Here is a 22,089-nt window from a genome sequence, read left to right as displayed (position 1 = left end):
TAAAAGGCTTAGCCTCATTTAAAGACTTGAATAGGCCGGTTAAACTTTACTGTTACTTTTATGATTATCAAACTCAAGAGACACCGCAAAATGCCTGTTTCGTTTCGAGACAAGGTCTAAATTGGAATCATATCGAAATACCAACACTTAAAACCTGGACATATAACTAAACATTGCATTTTACATATATCGATGCATGATAATAAATAATTTTCGATTCATTAAGTGACATCACATTCAATAAATGGTATATTATTTTAATAATATTTATTCTAAGTAGTATAGCATTTATAACGTTTATAACGAAAGTGTGAAATGATTTTCTATTAACGAGGTGTCAGAAGCTTACCACAACTTAGACGCGTGCAAAAACCGCCGCCGTGAGAAATTAAAAATAATGAGCAGTCATAGAATGGCTATTTTTAGGTTACAAAGCTTCAACTCAATGTGTTCTGTACAGCAATTTTGTTGTGGCACAACATGCAACGATTCGTCACGTAACAGTACGCTTTGTTTCACACAAAACAATTGCACTCCCAAATAAGAAGACGACGTGGAAGAATTCGGAGATATGTAGCTTAGAAAATGTTATTGAAAACACTTAGATGTTTTAATTTCGTGTTTATTTTAACTTGTTTGCTTTTTTTCTTATCTATGCTGATAGCCTTGAGAGGCTATTTCAGCTTTACCCTACCATGTAGGTGAGCTCACGGGGCTCAAACCTGACGACATTGCTACCACGAACCCTAGCAAGAGCCGTGTTTCACAGTATCTACCACTGGATCGGAAACGCGACCCACTGAGAAGATTCGGCGATAAACTCAGTGGGCTGTGTCTGTGGGTTAATTCACTCGTCGAGCACTTCGTCGCAAGCGACGGGTTCGACGAGAACGATGACCGTTGCTTGAAGTACCTAAAAGCACCGTTAGTGGATCGGAAGGATCCGAGATGACGTGTTTTGGGCGACGTCGACTGCTTTCCATTCTGTCCGCAGGATCGGGAATGTAGTTACCGGCGGCCACGATGAGAGGGTTCTCGTGTCGTGCCGCTTTATCGAAGTGGCGCATCGATTCCGACTGTAGATACTTACTGATGGACTCTAAGTCCAGGTCGTCATGGAGGTCGACGTTCCTGACGAACCACGGGGCTCCGACGGCTATCCCGCAAAAACGGGATTGAATAATTTGGAAGGATTTTAAGTGAGTGCGGGCCGCGTGAGCGAACACTACACTTGCATAGGTCATGACGGGGCGTATGCAAGTTTTGTAGAGTGTCACCTTATTTCTAAGGGTAAAACTACTGTCGCTACCAATAAATTCACAATTTTCATGGTCACGGAACCTTGAAATGTATTTATGACACATTTAAATAAATTGAATTAGGAAAATGAAGCAAGACTTTCATTCATTTAGAAATGGCTATGAATGTCTCACCTAATTTTATTTGAGTGACTTCAAAAGAGTTTTCCCGCAAGGTAAATGATCGCTTAACTATACATATTTGTCTTCCTTCATCGAAAAATGGCCTAACCTTTGAAACGGTGAAGGAATAACATCGTGAAAATAAAAATCAAACCCGCAAAATTATAATTTGCGTAATTATTGGTGGCAGGACGTCTTGTGAGTCCGCACGGGTAGGTACCACCACCCTGCCTATTTCTGCTGTGAAGCCATAATACGTTTCGGTCTGAAGGGTGGGGCAGCCGTTGTAACTATACTGAGACCTTAGAACTTATAACTCAAGATTGGTGGCGCATTTACATCATGGACGCCTATGGGCTGCAGTAACCACTTAGCACCGAGTGGGTTGTGAGCTCGTCAAACCATCTAAGCAATAAAAAACTAAAGATAGAGGGCCATTTAAGACTAGGTAAAGTTTTTTATTTATCGTTTCATGCGTAAACGATCTCATGGCCCATCGGATGTTGGATAGATACTGAAATCTAGAGACATCATAATATCTCAATAATGTAGCAGCTGTGCCGAGTCATCTTAATCAAGAACACGTCACTGCTTCGTGGCAGAAACGGGCAAGTAGGTTGTTTCCAGCCGTAAGTACTTAGAATGCGATTTTGTTATAGTAAAATCTGCCCTCTAAAACTGCTTTCAGACTACGCTATACTATAGTGCCATATAGTATAGCAGCGTATACTTAGCCAATAATATATAGTACAGTACAGTGTGAACGTGCCATAGCCGTGTATGGTGCGCGATATTGTTGTGCTATGAACTATATACTATATGCTATTAGTATTTTTTGCTTAGATGGGTGAACGAGCTCACAGCCCAGCTGGTGTTAAGTGGTTACTGGAGCCCATAGACATCTACAACGTAAATGCGCCACCCACCTTGAGATATAAGTTCCAAGGTCTCAGTATAGTTACAACGGCTGCCTCCCCTTCAAGTCGAAATGCATTACTGCTTCACGGCAGAAATAGGCTGGGTGATGGTACCTACCCGTACGGACTCACAAGAGGTAATGATAGCGTAGTCTGAAAGCAGCTTAACCCCAACAAAAAAGCGTGTAAAGACAGATCTTTTTTCCGTCTTCAGAGCGTAATTTTTTACCCAAAAAAACTTAGACTAAGGAATCTTGACCCTCAACATTTTGTATATACATATAAGCATATGAGTTATGACGCGTCCACAGCGAAGCCGAGTCAAGGTCGCACCAGGTTTTTGTTTAGCGATTGTTAGTTTTTGCGCGATCAAGTCAGTCATCTCCGTGAGAGGTCTTACTAAAAGAAGCTTGTGTTTTCAATTACGTAGAATTAATACGGATCGATGCTTGGTTGTAGGTTTCTATACAATAAAATCACAGGACGTATCGATATTTTCCAGACATTCCATCCATTTGATGTGAAAGTTTCGATTTTGTTTTATTGAATTATTTCTCTTATGAAAGTAAAAAGTAAAGTTGTTCTCAAATTGTGTTTTAAATCAACAGTCTCTTTTCTCTTCAGTAAGGTTTTCTTTTATTGAACTTACAAAGTAGTTTTTAAGTTTATTGTGTATTTGACCCTTTATAACTGTAAAGACTTTTAAAGTCTTCAGATAACTTCGTCGGTGAGCACCCGACAAGATCCTACCTTTGGTGTTTTTTCTACCAGAGCTGACTAATTTCATTGTTTTTTAAGCCGACGAGTTTTTACGCTAGCTTAACACATGATTTTTTTTTAAAGAGAGGTGAATCTAATTTTATTTGTAGAATCGATCACAACTAATATAAAGGCCGGTACATGGGATATTTTATTTTTATTTATTTACTTGGATGTCCGAGCCTCCGGCCCACCTAGTATTAAGTGGTTGCCGGGACCCATAGACCATATACCATCAACAACGTAAATGCCGCCACTAACCTTGATAAATGTGTTTCAAGTCTCAGTTTAATAGTGCAACGGCGGCCCCATCAATTAAACCAAAACGCACTACTGCTTCACGGCAGACACAGGCCGGGTGGTGGTACCTACCCGTGCGGGCTCACAAGACATTCTACTCTAATATTAGAAATGAGGTGAAGACTCTTCCCTTAGACGAAACTTTATAATCAAATATAGAAAACACAATCTTACAAAAATCTATGAGTTGCTAACACTGGCCCTAGCAAGAGCCGTGCTTCGCAGAATCTACCACTGGATCGGAATCGCGACCCACTGAGAAGATCCGGCGAGAAACTCAGTGGCTACTATCTAAGGGCTAGTTTGCACGTCGAACTCTTCGTCGGAGTCGACAATTTCGACGAGGACGGTGACCGTTGTTTGAAGAGCCTAAAAGAGGGTGACGCCTAGATTTTATTTTCTCTACCTAATCCCTGGTAGCCTAACGGTAGCTGGTAGTTTTTTTTTTTTTTATTAAAATTTGTTCTTTGTTTAAATGAACGAAAAGAAAGTAGCAATTTTTTTGTTATTGCTACTCAACATTTAAAAAAATCGCTACTCATACAGAGGCGTAATAGAACTGAATTGTTTTGTCTTTGCCTATTTAAATATTCACGTTTCAATGCTTTCAAAAAAAAAAAAAAAAACATTAGTCATCATATTTTTATCTCAATTTAAATTTTGCTTGTATGTCAGTCTGTAACGGTTCTCACACGCCCACTACGGTTCAGATATTCTATGAGTAGACATCTAACGGAGACGAACTTTCCAAATCGGAATTATTTGTTTTTGGGAGGCCAGCGAGCCTTTGGGAGAGAGAGAGAAGTGAGTGTTGAGATGACGGCTGATAGAAGAGAATGAAATAGAAAAAACTCAGAGGTGTCAACCCGGATCGAACGAAGTTCCTTTCGATTAATAAGTGAAGGAATTGTAATTTTTTTTTTAAGTTATTATAATAAATTACGGCATTATGAAGAAAAAAAAAAACAATACTATGAACTAAATTACTATTGTTGAAACGCTATCTCGAGAAACTGTACTCATTACGCGGACCAATCGGATACGAGCAATGTCACGCGATAAGCGCCTACACGTTGATTGGTCAGAATGACGGATCTAAAAAGTGTCGTGACAACTTTTCGTAAGAATTTTTTCCGTCTAGCCCCCTTTCACAACGCGCGATAAGGAACTTCGTTCCAAAATTCGTTGTGCCGACCCCACCTAGTGGGATAAGGTGGGGAAGAAGAAGAAGAAGCAAGCAAACGCACGCGACGGACATCAACAATCCAAGAAAAGTAAAAACCCCAACTCTTCAGTTATAAAAATACAAATGTGAGCTACTTAAATAAGAAGCAACAGTATTGATTAAATCGGTTATAACTGGTGCTTTAAAACACAATGACATGAAAAAGATTTTATCAAAAACGAATTTTACGGTTTAATCTCACGTTTTTATTGTCATAATACTGTATCATTTTTGTTATTACATCATTATACAAAACCGAAGAAAATGCTAACATAAAAAAAATCACAATTAGTAATGCGTTTGGTATTGCACGCTGCGTGTTAATGCAATTTTAAATTAGCTGACGCGCGGAATCGCCGGTCTCAGGGAACATTTGGTCATTCTTTCACGAAATTTTAACATACTGTTATCCACTTAATTCAGGCAATGGGGATTGTTTTTGCTGTTACGAGTAGTTTGACGGTTTTATTTTATTTTATTTCGACTGCAAGAATATTACAGAGTAAATAAATAACAGCACTATACATTATCTATTATTAATACGTGAAGCGAAAACTTTGTATCCCTTTTTACGTAAATTGCGCGGATGGAGTAGTGTGAAATTTTCCACACTTATCTATACTAATCTATACTAATATTATAAAGAGGAAAGATTTGTTTGTTTGTTTCGAATAGGCTCCGAAACTACTGGACCGATTTGAAAAATTCTTTTTCCATTAGAAGCCGACATTGTCCCTGATGAACATAGGCTACTTTTTTTAAAAAAAAATATTTTTTTTTTGGTTTCATGTGTGTTTTAATGTTTCCGAAGCGAAGCGAGGGCGGGTCGCTAGTAAAGAATATAGAGAAGAAGTGGACACTGTTAATTTTTTTTTTTAATAATGCATAAAAGGTACATTAAATCAATAAAGAAAACATTACACACACTACATACCATGTATTTGACGCACACACGCATGCATACTATTTATTGTCAAACTTTTGTTCTTGACGTTTGTGGTCAAATCGAGAATTTTTTGTTTGTCTGTATTCATATTTTTTTATAGTGTAGCCTTGGCGAAATTTGTTGATTATAGAAGTATAAAATACAATCATAATAGTGTACAAACTTACAATTCCAATTAATTATAGTCGAATTTCAACTACTGCGGGACCTCTAGTAGAAGTATAAAATACAATCATGATAGTGTACAAACTTACAATTCCAATTAATTATAGTCGAATTTCAACTACTGCGGGACCTCTAGTAGAAGTATAAAATACAATCATGATAGTGTACAAACTTACAATTCCAATTAATTATAGTCGAATTTCAACTACTGCGGGACCTCTAGTAGAAGTATAAAATACAATCATGATAGTGTACAAACTTACAATTCCAATTAATTATAGTCGAATTTCGACTAACGCGGGACCTCTAGTAGAAGTATAAAATACAATCATGATAGTGTACAAACTTACAATTCCAATTAATTATAGTCGAATTTCGACTAACGCGGGACCTCTAGTAGAAGTATAAAATACAATCATGATAGTGTACAAACTTACAATTCCAATTAATTATAGTCGAATTTCGACTAACGCGGGACCTCTAGTAGAAGTATAAAATACAATCATGATAGTGTACAAACTTACAATTCCAATTAATTATAGTCGAATTTCGACTAACGCGGGACCTCTAGTATATATTATTATATTGCTTAGGTTTCTGTATTCAAATGCATTGCACGAACTCACGAATTGATTGAATAGTTCATTTACAATTAGCTTTGTAATTAAATTTAGTACCTTTTTGTCTTTCGGAATTTCACTTAAAATACTCATGTCCCTTTGACCCTTAGGATCGGGAATTTTGAGAATTCGTTTCCGAAATCGGGTACATTGACGACGAAATACGGATATTTCGAAATTAAATATTACCTTCTGACGCTGAGCAGTAAATAGATGGCAGTTTCAAATATCCTTAGTTTTTTCTTTATCTCCTACGAGTTACACTGTTCTTTCTCTACTTATTTGCTGGTAGCCTGTGAGGCTATTCCAGTTACGTCCGGACGGGTAGGTCAACTCACGGGTTCAACCTGAGAGAATTTGCCAACACTAGCCCTAGCAAGAGCAGTGAATCTACCACCGGATCGGAATCGCGACCCACTGAGAACATCCGGCGAGAAACTCAGTAGGCTAAGAGGTAAGAAATTCCAAAATAATCGAATTTTTTGGGCCTAGAATGATCATGTCAGGGATTCCCGAAACACAGATATAACTGTAAAATAATTCTAAAGTCGGAAATAATAAAACGAAACGAAAATAAATTTATTCAAGAGTAAACTATAATAGTAGTTTTATTTAACAACAAGAATTATCTGTTGTGAGCTTTCCAAGAATTAAAATATATTCCTGTTTACGTAAATAAATATTATTTACTAAATCAAATACCAAATTACTGGTGGTAGGACCTCTTGTGAGTCCGCGCGGGTAGGTACCACCACCTCACCTATTTCTGCCGTGAAGCAATAATGCGTTTCGGTTTGAAGGGTGTGGCAGCCGTTGTAACTATACTTGAGGCCTTAAAACTTATATCTCAAGTTGAGTGGCGCATTTACGTTGTAGTCTATGGGCTCTAGTAACCACTTAACACCAGGTAGGCTGTGAGTTCGTCCACCCATCTAAGCAAAAAAAATTATAATAATGGAAAACAGTGACATAGTTTAATGTGAATAACTTTTCACGATTTTTTTTTTAAATTGCATTAATTTGACAGGCGATGTTTTATGCCAATTGGTATTAACTGGTTACAGCAGCTCATAGACGTTACAAATGGAATCCGGTCGCACACTTCCAGACATGAGTCTAAGGAATCCTGACGGCAGAAATAAGTAGAGTGCTTGTAACTTTCCATGCGCACAAAAAGTTCTACCACCAATAAAAACTAAAAGTCGTACTCATCGTCTAAGTATGGGAGGGGTATTCACGAACGCCCACGATTGGTGCTATGGCAATTTATTTTCGTTGATAAATGACTGTCGTATTCATCGATATATTACCATATATATATATAATATATCGATGGTCGTATTAAATAAGAATTCAATGGCAGATAACAATTTGGTTTTGCCCTTGGCGTTAGTGTTGTCCATGGGCAACAGTTATTTCTCACCATCGGAATGTCTTAATTCTCATCTGTCTTTGAGGATTATAAGAAAACTAGCCGAACTCGCCCGCTTCGCTGGACATTTAAAATTAACATTATTATTTACTAGCGACCCGCCCTCGCTTCGCTTCGGAAACTGTAATTTAGTATTGATTTCTCCACTATTTAATAGGTGTTATTACATATATAAACCTTCCTCTTCAATCACTCTATCTATTAAAATAAACCGCATCAAAATCCGTTGCGTAGTTTTAAAGATTTAAGCATACATAGGGACAGACAAATAGATATAAGGACAGAGAAAGCGACTTTGTTTTATACTATGTAGTGATTGTCATTATTATTAGGAAGTCCAACGCTCATATAAATATTAGCCTATCCATTAAATACATGTATTTTCTACATGGATGCCAAGTTTCAAGTCAATCAGATGCATGGTTCTGTAGTTATAACGGAACATCCGTAAAAACCACTGTAGATTTATATATTAGTATAGATGTATTATAAGGCATTTTTGTAGCGCTGCATTAGCTAATAAATATATATATTCCATCAAGAGATAAAAAAATAAGACATTTTTCGCTTCAACAAGATATATTCTCGGTCATTTGACAAACATGTACACACTTCTGAAACGCCTATAGAAATTACTGTCTTGATGTTTCAAGGGAAAAAACGACAAAAATATTCTACGATGTACATATTTCAGCATAAAACTAGTTTCATAAATCTTCAAAACCAGTCTCTCTCGGCCGCCAAACCGGATCTACCAGTAGTATACTTTTTCTAAATGTAACTCTCATGTGTCTTAACGTGTACTTTCGACAAAACTTCAAGTTTGCCGCTATTTTGAATCATTAAACACTTTTTACGATGTTTTGTTTACCACTAAAGATAACATAAGGAATAACATAATTTATGAGTCATAAATTGTTGTAACTTGCTTTCTTGTAAGACATTTATTAAATTTTTATTTAACAAGATGAACAAGTCATCTGTTTGCTAACAGCAGTCAATCTAGATGGTGTCCAGACGATGGGAAAAGGGCAAAAGCCTTCGTTCAAACGGGAAAAGTTCACTCACCTCTTACAGTAAGAATTCAGTGACCAATAAAACTTTCTATTCACTACACAATTGTTACACTTGTAAACAGGTCGGATACACCGACACTTGTATCGTGTTATTTAAACAGGCCGTACGTTAGGCAAAACACATGTAATTTGTTGTTAAATATTATTGAAACTGTGTTGGAAAACACTGTGAAACGTAATGTACAAGCACAGCAACTCGCGATCCGGTGTTCCTTCTCTGTCGCACTGTACGATGGCTGGGTTGCCACTTATGAGATTTAGATTTCCTTATTGGATTTTTTTTACACCTTATTGGTTTTTGATGTGATATCTTATAAGCTGGTATTTTTGTTACCTTTTCCTTGATTTTGCTTTACTGGTATGAAGTTTAACAGGTCGCAAAGTGATATTGTTTCTGTTTGGAGTCTTGTGTAACTTTTCTAATATTTATATTTTTTAGATTTGTGACTAATAATGTTCTATTAACTGTGTGAACATAATATATCAAAAAATGTGTCCCGGTGTCATCCCTGATATAAGTCTGAAAATTAATTAAACTTCAATCAAATATAAACAAATACATCTTGTCACTTAAATGCCAGAAGTCGATGTTATCAAAACTAAGCTACCACTCTACTATTATATAGAACAGTAAACTCTTAAGACCAGTAGGACACTAATCAAGGCTTCCAGACAATTGGCGTACTAATCAAAGCAGCTTCCACAGTCTGGTCTGAGCTACGTTTGAGGCCAATCTCCATTAAGAGTCGGATCTGCATAATTACACAGCTTTGTCTCTTGGAGTGTGGAATTAGATACATGCATGAACACATGGTTGCACAAAATATTACATTCCCCATTCGTTAAAACATTGAATAAAGAGTTAATGAGTTTAAATGGTGCATTATCTATCTCTAGCTATAACTTATCACTAAGCAAGAAATTCATATTTTCCACGTTAAAAACACGCATATTTAAAGGATTAAAATTTTAAGGTAAAAGAGCTATTCCTGTCAATATCACAGAGACTGGGCATGGTGAGAACTGGGCATGGGCATGGTATGCTTTTGTAAGTTTGAACTTTCTGGATAAAGTTAGTCATAGGAGGCAATTTTTGTTTTGTTATTTTAGCTTACTGATATGCTCGTGGCCTTCCAGTTTATTTATTTATTTAGACACACCAACAGCAATACACACAAAACATTCAAGCTTAAAATTAACATGTATATAATTAAGTACTGGTATGTAAGCCAGTTACAGGCATGTACAGCAATCTATTATAACAAATTATAGTTATAAGTTTATCAATACCTGTAGAAAACACAACGTGGTAGATAAGGTGGGCCTTGAGACACAGGGTCAGATTTCCACTTCCATTATAATAGTAGTTATTCTACTCTTCAAGCTATTTCACAATACATCGTACGAGCACTATCGCCACTGGACTTGTATACGGCTAGTAATTTATATCGAAAAAAAGCATTAAAAATATGTCTTCTTATTATATAATTCTTTGTGAAAATTAAATGAAAATAAAAATATTATGGTTTCCCCATAATTGTTATGCAATCTAACTTGAATGAAAATACCAGGTTTGTTTGTATGTGTAACACGAATTTATAGGATACGAAATGACTATATTTTATAATTTACTCTCTTATGTGGATATCCCGTATCCTTCATGTATGTCCCAAAATACAGTGGATGATTTAGTGCGCTGCTATGTTTATTTAATAAAGCAAGAACACCATTCATGAATTCGTCTACTTTTTCAAGCGATTCAAATAGAAGCAGACCAACTCTCGGTAAACAAACGTGGAAAAAGAGATCTAACGACAAGAAGGTTTAATAAATTAAAATTATAATTTACTCGGCAGTAGAAAATTCCGAAACTTAATTCTAAATTAAAAGATCAGAATGATTTATCAATTTTCTTGACAATCTTTTACTGCTGGCAATACTAAAATCAGCCACAAAGCCTGCCATGTCCGAGTAACGTCATTGTGAGTTCGTATGCGCCTATAAAGCCATAAACGCAAAACTCCACTGCAAATGGACCTTCGTTTTTGTCTGCATAAACTTTTAAACAAATTAAGTGTAAATAAAATCTACTTTCACAGGGTTCAACATTTTGTCAATGTATGCATTAAAATGCTATTAGTTTCTAATCAAATTATGTTCAAAGGATTTTAAACTTTAGAGAGCAAGGTTCAAAGGCTGTATAACCTTGTTTAATCATTTTATTGTTACGAAGATATAATATCACAGAATGTATTGGCCGAAAATCTTATGAGGATAAAAGTGCCTAAAGTCTATCGAAATCCGTTCTAAGATTTCGAGAAGAGGGTTTTTTTAAACAAAACATTACATTTAAATACGTACTAAGACTTAGTGTTCAGATACTGTTTCAGTGATTGTTTTTTTTTCTCCAGAACAAGCAAATTAATTCGGTGGCAATGAAAACGGTAACATTTGAATGAATTCAGGCGTGGATAGCAAAATTCCCTTTCGTTTCTAGATTCTCAAATGGCATACAAAACTAACATTCCGTCCGTAGTTAATATTTCCCGCCTCATTTTAAACGCGGATACTTGAAATAGATATTTGTAAATTTAATGCTTATATTGTAACGAGACACGAGAGGAACTACTGTTGTGTAGATTGAAAATCTTTTTTAAAAAGTTGACATTGGCATCTCAACGGTCAATACGTTTATTCGAATTAAAAAAAAAAAAAGTGTGTGTGTCCGCTCCGACGCACGACTGGAGTTTACTGGATATAAATATAAATTTGTGTCAGTTGAATACAGTAAAATATGGAAGTTACGTATTCTAGTGAGAATGATCCGGGAGTTGCGGAACACGTGGATGCGGTAATTAAGTAAGTCTATATAATTCACTTTTACAATTAATATATAAGTTGTCCATTCACTGATAGAAGGAATTGTTTATATTTAATAAGCTTTATTAATAAATGATTTGTAGCGGGTTATATTCGGGTATCAACCCACTAACAGTTGATACGTTCAGGAATCGAACCCGAACGGCGTCCGGCCACAAGCAAAACGATGTCGGTAAATTAAACGAAACAATACGAGAAATAGTTCTATATTACGACAACACGATACACTACAGATTATTAACAAATTAACGAGACACAAAACAAACGACTAACAAATATATGAAAATACAATAATGAGAGAAACGCGCGATCAGTACGAGGCTTTGTGGCGGACTGCCGGCGCAGCAGCCCGGCGTCACCTGCAATAACGCGGCCGCGCGTTGGCTCCTGATTGGCGCGCGCACGCATCACGCAATCAGGAGCCAATCAGGCGCATAACGCATTTCGTGTGACATGCTAGTACGATTTTGATTGGCGCGCGCACGCATCACGCAATCAGGAGCCAATCAGGCGCATAACGCATTTCGTGTGACATGCTAGTACGATTTTGGTCCCCATAATTTTCATACCCCGGGCCTATATATGTAAATCGATTCTAAAGGAGTAAACTCCAAAAACTCACGTAATTTAGTCTCGCTCCGCCTCTTTACGCGTAGCTTGATGACACAAGAAGAGATACACTGCGAAAAGAGAACATCATTAATTAGCCAGTACTAATTATGTAAAACCTGTTTTTTTTTTTGCAATTGACACTTATTATAGTTTATCTATTCGTAGTTAAGTAAATGCTGTTTTTAACGGACTTAAAAAAAGACGGAGTTTCTGAATTAGACTGTATTTTTTGGTGGTGGTGTAAACTTGTGCTTCTCATTTTGTCCTATTTAAATTTTATCAAAATCTGATTCGTTTCCATTCGTTTTTGAGTTGTTCTTAGTAATGCCCTTAATAATATTTAATTTACTTAGTTAGATTATTACATAACATGTTATTCTTACAATGTTGAAGACCTTTTTGGTTTTTGTTAAAAAAATTATATGATTTACTGTTTTAATTACCAACAATCAATATTATCAATTTCGCAAAAAAAAAACGAAAAAAAAATGGGCATAATTTACAATCATTTCCTATTCGATCTAATTAGCCTAAGTGGATAGATTCATTATTTTTATTTTTTATTTTTTTTTAATGATCGAATGATTACGGGTGGCCCGGAGGCCTTTCCAGTTTCACCAGGATAGATTCATGTTATTAGACAAAACATATTGGAAGTGTAGACGTTTCTTTTGGTATGAATTTTGCTTAATTATTATCAGAGGACTATATTAAAGCATTGGATTATACTGACCTCGTGTATATGCCCTAGGACCTCAGCCCTGGACATGTCCTCAAGTTTTGTCTCATTAACGTCCATTATTTCGTCGGCAAGCTCCAGTTTGTCCCAGTTGCCAGCTGATGGAGAACCTGTATCATACAAAGAGACCTTCGATTACATTGTCGAGAAAGCTGGGGTTATGTGGATGCAAGCGTTTACAGCAGCCTTCGGGCCTACCACGAGTATAATTGCCATGTCGAACGAAGAGTGGTTGACTTGTGTGCTTTTATTTATTTTAGTGCTGAGATGGGTGGATTATCTCACGGCTCACCTGGTGTTAAGTGGTTACCGGAGCCCTAAGACATGTACAACGTAAATGCGCCATCCACCTTGATATATAAGTTCTAAGGTCTCAGTATAGTTACAATTTCTGCCCCACCCTTTGAATCGAAACCATTACTGCTTCACGGCAGCAATAGGCAGGGTGGTGGTACCTACCCGTGCGGACTTACAAGATGTCCTACCACCAGTAAATACGCTGCACATAATTGCTCGACTGATGTGATTGACAAAAACAACCGATCCATATGTGTTTGACTTTAATTCAATGTACATAAACAATCTTGTCGTGACTATCTTAGAACAACTGAAGATCAAGAGAAGACTGTCCAGACCTCTGCCTTCGCCGCGCACTCGTGTACTTCGCTCATATTTATTTATTTATTTATTTGGGAAACAAACAGTACAATACAAACATATAATATTTAAAAAAAATATAGCTAAAACAATAACCAAATATGTTTCCACAATCAAAATCACATATAAGTAGAAAGTGAACAAGAAGAGAAATTTAGAAATTTAAATTACAAAAAAACAAAAGCAACACAATACGCACATATAATTTTATACATCAACTTACACTATAACACTAAGTACTACTCATCGAGCTAAATCACCTTATAAGTATTTTAAAATAGCTTTTCTATATGCTACAAGTGACAAGCAAAAGATGTCAGCATTAGAGAACTTAGCATCATACAACCTACAAGATCTACGGACAAAAGAGTTAGAAGCATATTGCTCGGAAAACACCTAATAGCTTGGAAAGACTATTCGTGACAGAGAAGATCAGTAAAAAGAGACCGCGCGGACGCAGCCCGCAAAGGTGGTTCGATCAAATCCACACCACACTACAAATCCCATACCTTTTTTTTTCCTACCTAAACGGATGGAAGCCTGGAGAGGATATTTCAGCGTAACCTTAACTACTAGGTGAGCTCGCGGGGCTCAAACCTGACGACGTTGCTAACACGAATCCTAGCAAGAGCCGTGCTTCGCAGAATCTACCACCGGATCGGAAACGCGACCCACTGAGAAGATCCGGCGAGAAACTCAGTGGGCTGTGTCTGAGGGTTAATTTACACGTCGAGCCCTTCGTCGCAAGCGACGGGTTCGACGAGAACGATGACCGGTGCTTGAGGTACCTAAAAGCACCGTTAGTGGATCGGGAGGATCCGAAATGACGTGTCCCCTTCCACGAAGCCCTTCACACGGCCAATAATCGAAAACGCTGTAACGATATATGAGTCGACTATTATCAAAGGCGGCAATCTGACTTTTGGACAATGATTGGTAAATCAGAAAAACGAATTATTGACTTTAACGATATATGAGTCGACTATTATCAAAGGCGGCAATCTGACTTTTGGACAATGATTGGTAAATCAGAAAAACGAATTATTGACTTTGTATTCCATCGGCAGTCACAAAACTCTTCGGAACGACATCTTAGATAAATAACAGGTTAACTGTTAACCTTTATTTAATGCAGGTTTTGAACCGTATTCTTTGAAGGAGACGATTATATTCAAATCAATCTGTATTGACATATCAATAAAAAAATTTTGTCCAAATGCACAGATTGCCACCTTTGATACTATATAAGGCTCATATGTAACAGAAAATAAAATCCTGTCTAAACGTGATGGTCACCTTCAACAGTGAAGAAACTAAGCGAAGAGGAGATACGAACCATCACATGTTCGTGTAAAATAGAATTGTGTGTATTACAGACAGAGTGTAATACACAGTGACAGAGAAGCTGAGAAGTGCGCGTTTGGGACGGTATGAACATGTGATGAGACGAAATGAAAATGAGGTTGGTAAGAAAATGTTAACTATGAATGTGGAAGGACATAGAGGAAGAGGTAGGACCTAAGAAGAAATGGATGGATTGCGTGAAAGACGATATAGGTAAGAGGGGAGTGAGCGAAGAAATGGTATATGATAGAAGAGTATGGGAGGAGAAAACATGTTGCGCCCACCCCAGGTAACTGGGAGAAGGGCAGGATAATGATGACAGAAAAAAGCTATGTGTTTCTAACTAGTCCTTAAAAACACCGATTTAAATTTTCTATATCGGTTGTTTTTTGTGTGCGTTAATTCTGATCGTTCTAAAAGTACTCGAGCGTCTTTAGCACACTGAGTTTCTCGCCGGGTCTTCTTAGGTCACGCTTCCGATCCAGTGGTAGATTCAGCGAAGCCCGGCTCTTGCTAGGGCCAGTGTTTGCGACGTCATCAGGTTAGAGCCCCACGAGCTCAGCTACTAGCCCGGTAACGCTGATATGGTATCTCTAGACCATCAGCTTAAGTAGGAAAAAAAAAGATCGACTTTTAATGAATATTTCGCATTGGTTAACCTCAAAAATATGATGTGTTTCACAACAATGACGGGGGGTCGAGCGGACACGCGTAGATTTTAATGAAATAAATTTTGTTATCCGTTTATTGTTCGTGGCCTTAAAGGTATGCGCAAACAACATTGTTATGTACATAATTAACATGTTTTATCCTTGACAATAACAGCGCGTGTATGAATTCGCAAGACATGTCATGAAGACATGTCAGTTAATATTGTTAGACAGTATTGATGGGATTCTTCGGTCAACGATAGGTAACATGATATGTATTAGAGTAGTCAAATAAGAAACAGCGGAATTAATTGCGATTACCCTAACAACAATAAGCTTTATTTTGACGCTAGATGATCTTGTTTGACGGTAAACTGATCTTGTCAATAGCTAAGTATAAGATACAGATTTAAAATGTAGGAAAATAAAAAGAGAAGTCAATCATAATGAAGCTTGATCATCGGTCGACGTCCGGTAAGTAGGCAGCGGCTCGGCTCTGCCCCTGGCATTGCTGAGGTCCATGGGCGACGGTAGCCACTCACCATCAGGTGGACCGTATGCTCGTCTGCCATAAAAACCACATACTTCAAGGATGATCATGTCACGAAAGATTAAAAAGGTTTTTGCTGCAGAGACACAACCAATGAACTTGTCTCTCTCTCTGTTACTATCATCTTTTGATGGTTAAGGGATTATGGTGGCCCGGAGATCTTTCCAGTTTGACCAGGACAGATGGCCGAGCAAGGGCTCAGACAGGAGGGATACTATTTTCTAAGTTGTGCCTTTACTGAAGTAATAATAGTTGTTCATCTTTTACGCTAATCGTCGACGGATTCGATTAAGAAGAAAAATGTCTTCGCGATCAAGGACGCGATGCTATTCATCGACATTTAAAAATTCTACTAAGATAAGATAACTAAGGCAAAGTATACTATTCGTGAGTTCGTACATTTTTTTTTAATTGCTTATACGGGTTGATGAGCTCACAGCCCACATAGTGTTAAGTAGTTACTGGAGCCCATAGACATCTACAAAGTAAATGCGCCACCCACCTTGAGAGATAAGTTCTAAGGTCTCAGTATAGTTACGACGGCTGCCTCACACTCAAACCGAAACGCATTACTGCTTCTGGGCAGAAACAGGCAGGGCGGTGGTACCTACCCGTACGGACTCACAAGAGGTCCTACCACCAGTAAAAGTAGCTAGCAGTAAAGTATAAATCATAAATGTAGTTTTAGTTTTTAATTTGAAGTCATCGCGGCCCATAAGATAAGACGGTACATTCGTATCGACCGATGCAACTGTACCGGTGTTCGAATCCCACTGGCAGATACAATTTTTTCTCACAAAATACGTACTTGACAAATGTTCACGAATGATTTTCACGGTTTTCTTAATTACTGGTAGTAGAGCTACTTGTGAGCCTGCACGAGTAGGTAGCCTAGGTAGGTAGCCACCACCCTATTTCTGCCGTGAAACAGTAATGCGTTTCGGCTTGAAGGGTGGGGCAGCCGTTTTACTGATTGTAAATTGATACTTAGAACTCATGTCTCAAGGTGGGTGCGGCAATTACATTGTTGATGTCTATGGGCTCCGGTGACCACTTAACACCAGGTCGGCCGTGAAATCGTGCACGCTTAGCAAAAAATAAAAGAAAATGTCTTTGTGAATGAATAATTCTCCTCCGTGCCTTCTCCCGTGAAAATGGGATCTGTGCAATGTTAAACAATGTTCCACATTTCTGTAGGGCTTGAGTTCACTTGGAATGTTACAATTAACAGTGTACCTAACGCTAAAATGCCTTTTATTAATATAAGTTTCATTAGTTCTCTAAAATATTTATGAGATGTAAAACTGTTTTTAGGTTATATGGGTAAAGGTATGGCGTGTCTTTGACCAGCTGTGGGTGTAGAAAACAGTAACAAAAACATATTCATTTAGTTGACTTCATTGAGGTTTCATTGTCGAAATATATATTTTTTAAAATATATATATAAAAAATGCGTATCAACTTTTAATCAGGGTATATTTCGTTGTTAAAATACAAAATAAATGTTGACGCCTCATGTAATTGAATAGCAAAAGTAATGATGTAGCTTTTAAAATATTTTCACATTAAGCCGTTCATAATCATAGAGTTACTATTCTAACTGGAGTGCTTACTTCGTTTGACATAAAAACTAAAAATATACTTTATCTCTATGGCTTAAAGTTTATTTTTAAATAGCAAAAGATGTAAGGAAAAACGGTCTGAAAAGAGAATGACTATTAAGTGGTGGTGTCCCTCTCGCACATTTTACAAACAAAAAGCAGTGTTGCTAGCTTAGAGGATTTTCCACAAAATCTCGTAATTTGGACCCCTGTCTTAGTTATCAGTAGTATCAGTAGTAGCTTGGGCTTTTTTTTTATTGCTTAGATAGGTGGACGAGCTCACAGCCCACCTGATGTCAAGTGGCTACCGGAACCCATAGACATCTACAACGTAAATGCGCCACCCACCTCGAGATACAAGTTCTAAGGTCTCAGTACAGCTACAACGGCTACCCCACCCTTCGAACCGAAACGCATTACTGCTTCACGGCGGAAATAGGTGGGGTGGTGGTACCTACCCGTGTGGACTCCCAAGAGGTCCTACCACCAGTAATTACGCAAATTATAATTTTGCGGGTTTAATTTTTATTACACGATGTTATTCCTTCACCGTGGAAGTCAATCGTTAACATTTGTTGAGTGCGTATTTCATTAGAAAAATTGGTACCCGCCTGCGGGATTCGAACACCGGTGCATCGCTTCATACGAATGCACCGGACGTCTTATCCTTTAGGGCGTTGTTGAAAATTATCGAAAAGGTTAAAATCAATCCACTTTACAGGATTTTAAACATTTTATGACAATAATATATCTAAATACATATTATTTAAACGATGTGACTTAAACTTAACTAGAAAATGCTGCGAGAATTTAGAATTTCCATCAACGTCAAAAATTAAATTGGTTCAAAAGAAACGTACAAAGTCATGGTGAAATTAGTTGCTGATGATGACAATTTATTAAAATAAATTATATAAGAAGTATTGATTATATGATATATATTGATTTTTATTAGAACATCATATATTAATAAAGCTCATTAACAAAAAAAATATTGTTCTATATTAATAAGAACTCTGTTTAATGGAAAATTTAATGGTAGGTAAGTAGATTTCTGATGGTTTTCATGGGAAGCCAGATTAATTGTTGGCATCACCGAAAAAGAGCTATGAATGGATTAAAAGAAAAATGGCGTCTATTTACGTTTGTAGTTCGAAGTTAAAAGGGCACTGATACAGCTTGTGGCTTGTTTTTTTCCGAAAATCGTGAAAGTTTCCGTGTAATCATGGCGAACACTTGTATTGTAAGTGGTTTTAAGCGAGAATCCTCTCCAGTTTGTGGAATATCCTTCCATATATCAGATTCATTGATAAATTTTTACTAGTGTGAGTATATATTTTTAAAATGTTAGATATTTTTTCTCATAATAATATTTAATACCATTTGTCTTGTAAATTGTACTTAATCTATGTCATATATTAAATTTGAAAAAACAATCGTGAAAAACTATAATTTTGCAATGTATTTTTCATATTATAAGAGGAATCACGTGGTATTTTTTTGACTTTGTTTATTGTATTGAATAGCGTCGCACGCAAGCATGTATATCATTTGCCTGACGTCAAGCGAACGAGGAGGATCTTCTAGTAAATATGACGTTGGAATTTCTGGAAAATGTCCTATATAAAGGTCAAACAAGAGGAATCAAGTACTCAAACGCAAGAAATAAAAAATGCCCCGAGAAAAGCAAAATTACGACAAGATGTTAAGGTTTTGAAACAAAAACTTAAAAGTCGCGAAATAGTGATTGTAAATATAAAGTCGATTTTAGATTTATTAAAGAAAAATGGCGATTTTTAATTGAATTGAAATTTAAATTGCGAAATTTTAATGATACTCATGGTCCACTTAGATATTGACTAAAATAAATTATTTATTTCGTTGAAAAAAAAAGAATTTACATAAAATAGGGGAAATGTTATATTATTTATTTATTTTATTAGGCTCACAATACACATCACAAGCTAAAGATACATAAAAAACACAAATAAAAAGAAACAATATCTGGCTAATAAGACTACAGAAAATTAACTGAACTTAATAATAATAATATAACCAATATTTTGTAAATAGAGATCAAGTACTATGTGTATTGTGTTATGTGTATTGACTTGTCATTTAAGAGTTATTTAATTGTCTACATATAACAAATAAATTAATTTCAGTTCATTTCATTTTATTACCCATTGTGTTTTATTTATTAAAATGTAACTAGTAGACTTAATATAAACGTAATATAATATAATATAATATAATATAATATAATATATAACTTAATATAAGGTAAATTCAAAACTGATGCATGTGTATAATTTTGTCCTATAAATAAATTTTATATGGTCACCACATTAGACAAGGACACCGCGACCAAAAAGTATTCTCTTTCGAGACCGATTTCTCGGCATTAGACAGCACTCCAGTTGTAGGTACTTATTAACTCCATGTTCATAATATATCTTATTAATGTCTAAACTTACCATATAATTTCACTTTATTGTCTTTAGTTTGTACAACGATTATAACGTATCCTTCTAGGTCGACAGATTTACATTTTACTGTGGTCATTTTGTCCATTGTGCCGCTTATTTGTGTCGTAGGAGCGTTGAACGTGTTCATTTTTGATTTACATAAAAATCGCACTAAAAAAACTTGACTATGACTTGAAATGAAAATTTGTTATGAATTCGCTTATCTTCGGCCAACGTTTACGCCAATGCCATTTCAAACTAAATTTACGTTTGAAAATAAAAAAGGCTTTGTTAATTTTCCACATTTTTTCAAAATCAACCAGGGGCTAATTCGGCCATTATAAAATTTTATGTTCTCGCTTGTTTTTTTTATAAACAGAATTAAAAACTAAATAACCAATTCAATAATAATCCTCTATTGAGTTCTATTCTTCTAGTTTGAAGTAAGACAGTAGATTTTGTCTAAGATTTTCACGTTGATATCTCATGTTGCATGTTGTTCACTTCACAGATCGCGCACTGTTTTTCAACTCACAACAATTCAATAGACCACTTTTAACGATATAATTTGGTTACTATACGAAAATAATAATGTTAAACGTATTTTTGGACTATTTGTCCGATTTTCCGGCGTGTAAACGTGTTTTAGAGGATGAGCGACCCTACATCCGCGGGCTGGGTGTTCGCCGCGAATACGACTATCCCATTTTCACGCGATCAATAATGCTCCCCTACCCAGCATCCCTTCAGAGCTCAGACTCCCACAGAGAAACTGCGCTCCAGCTTAAAAAATAACTATATATGTAGTCTAACGTAGCGTTTCAGAATTTAGTTTTCACTTCGGGACTTTTAATTTCAGTACAAAAATTAAAAATAAAATTATACTTTTTTAAATTGGCAACAAATAAAGGTCCCACCGAGATTTGAACTCGGATCGCTGGATTCAAAGTCCAGAGTGCTAACCATTACACCATGGGACCGGTGAAGGACAGTAACAAAAATAAGTATATCTAAAAAAAACATATAAATAACTTTTGAATTGTTGTTAAAAATATTTAAAAAAATATTTCGATGCATACAAATTAGTTAAGTACCTGTCAAAATGTGTTTCATTTGATTATGCTGTTTTAAATGTAGATGGCGCTTAACACCACCCAAAGCGAATGCACTAATATTGCAGTAGCGACATCTAGCGAGCATAATTTTTTAAATTAGGAGTGGATAATAGAGGGCTCTTAAAGGATACCTAGCTTTTGTTTTTTTTTCTACCTAAGCTAATTAATGGTCTTGAGAGACCATATTCAGCGTCACCGGGGGAGTAGGTGATCTCTCGGGAATCAAACCTGACAATGTTACTAACACGAACTCTAGCAAGAGTCGTGCTTCGCAGAATCTACCACCGGATCGGAAACGCGACCAACTGAGAAGGTCCGGCGAGAAACTCAGTGGGCTGTGTCTCTGGGTTAATTTACTCGCCGAGTCCTTCATCGCAAGCGACGGGTTCGACGAGAACAATGACCGGATAACTTTTGGAAAACCGCATTAAGCTATGTTTTACCCAACAATGTCGGTACATTAATGCTTATTAAATATATATATATATGTAGCTACTTGGGTTCTTCGGGTTCTTCCAAAAAGTTCATTGAAATAGTGTCGATAAATTACCATTTTAATGAAGCTTTATTTCTTCCTATCTCATCTTGTTTCATTTAATTTCTTCTCAGTTA

At 36.5% G+C, this 22,089-nt stretch overlaps 1 protein-coding gene, 1 long non-coding RNA gene and 1 other non-coding gene across 7 annotated transcripts in view; 1 reads left to right on the top strand and 2 right to left on the bottom strand.

Annotated features, from left to right (window-relative positions):
- Positions 1-21,058, bottom strand: part of LOC101742023 (protein PALS1) — a 185,597-nt gene extending 164,539 nt beyond the window's left edge. For 4 of the 5 annotated variants that reach the window (XM_038017130.2, XM_038017129.2, XM_038017132.1 and 1 more), the window contains exons 1-3: positions 20,372-21,052; positions 13,087-13,202; positions 12,364-12,421 (exon numbers count right to left, since the gene is read on the bottom strand). In XM_038017130.2, coding sequence (XP_037873058.1) covers positions 12,364-12,421; positions 13,087-13,202; positions 20,372-20,510 — 313 coding nt within the window. In that variant the 5' untranslated portion in view covers positions 20,511-21,052. Of the gene's footprint in view, positions 1-12,363; positions 12,422-13,086; positions 13,203-20,371 lie in introns of all 5 variants that reach the window. The other variant, XM_038017128.2, reaches the window with a different exon arrangement.
- LOC134200539 (uncharacterized) lies at positions 17,892-20,076 on the top strand. The gene is made up of 2 exons (XR_009975502.1): positions 17,892-19,219; positions 19,421-20,076. It is a non-coding gene; the product is annotated as an uncharacterized LOC134200539 (long non-coding RNA).
- A 212-nt stretch (positions 21,059-21,270) lies between the features above and the next one.
- On the bottom strand, positions 21,271-21,342 carry TRNAQ-UUG (transfer RNA glutamine (anticodon UUG)). Its single transcript has one exon. It is a non-coding gene; the product is annotated as a tRNA-Gln (tRNA).
- Positions 21,343-22,089: the final 747 nt, after the last annotated feature.

This window comes from Bombyx mori, chromosome 18 (genome assembly GCF_030269925.1).
Source record: "Bombyx mori chromosome 18, ASM3026992v2".
Taxonomy (NCBI): Eukaryota; Metazoa; Arthropoda; class Insecta; order Lepidoptera; family Bombycidae; genus Bombyx; species Bombyx mori.
Note: the sequence above shows the minus strand (reverse complement) of the source record. Positions and strands in the feature narration are given on the sequence as shown.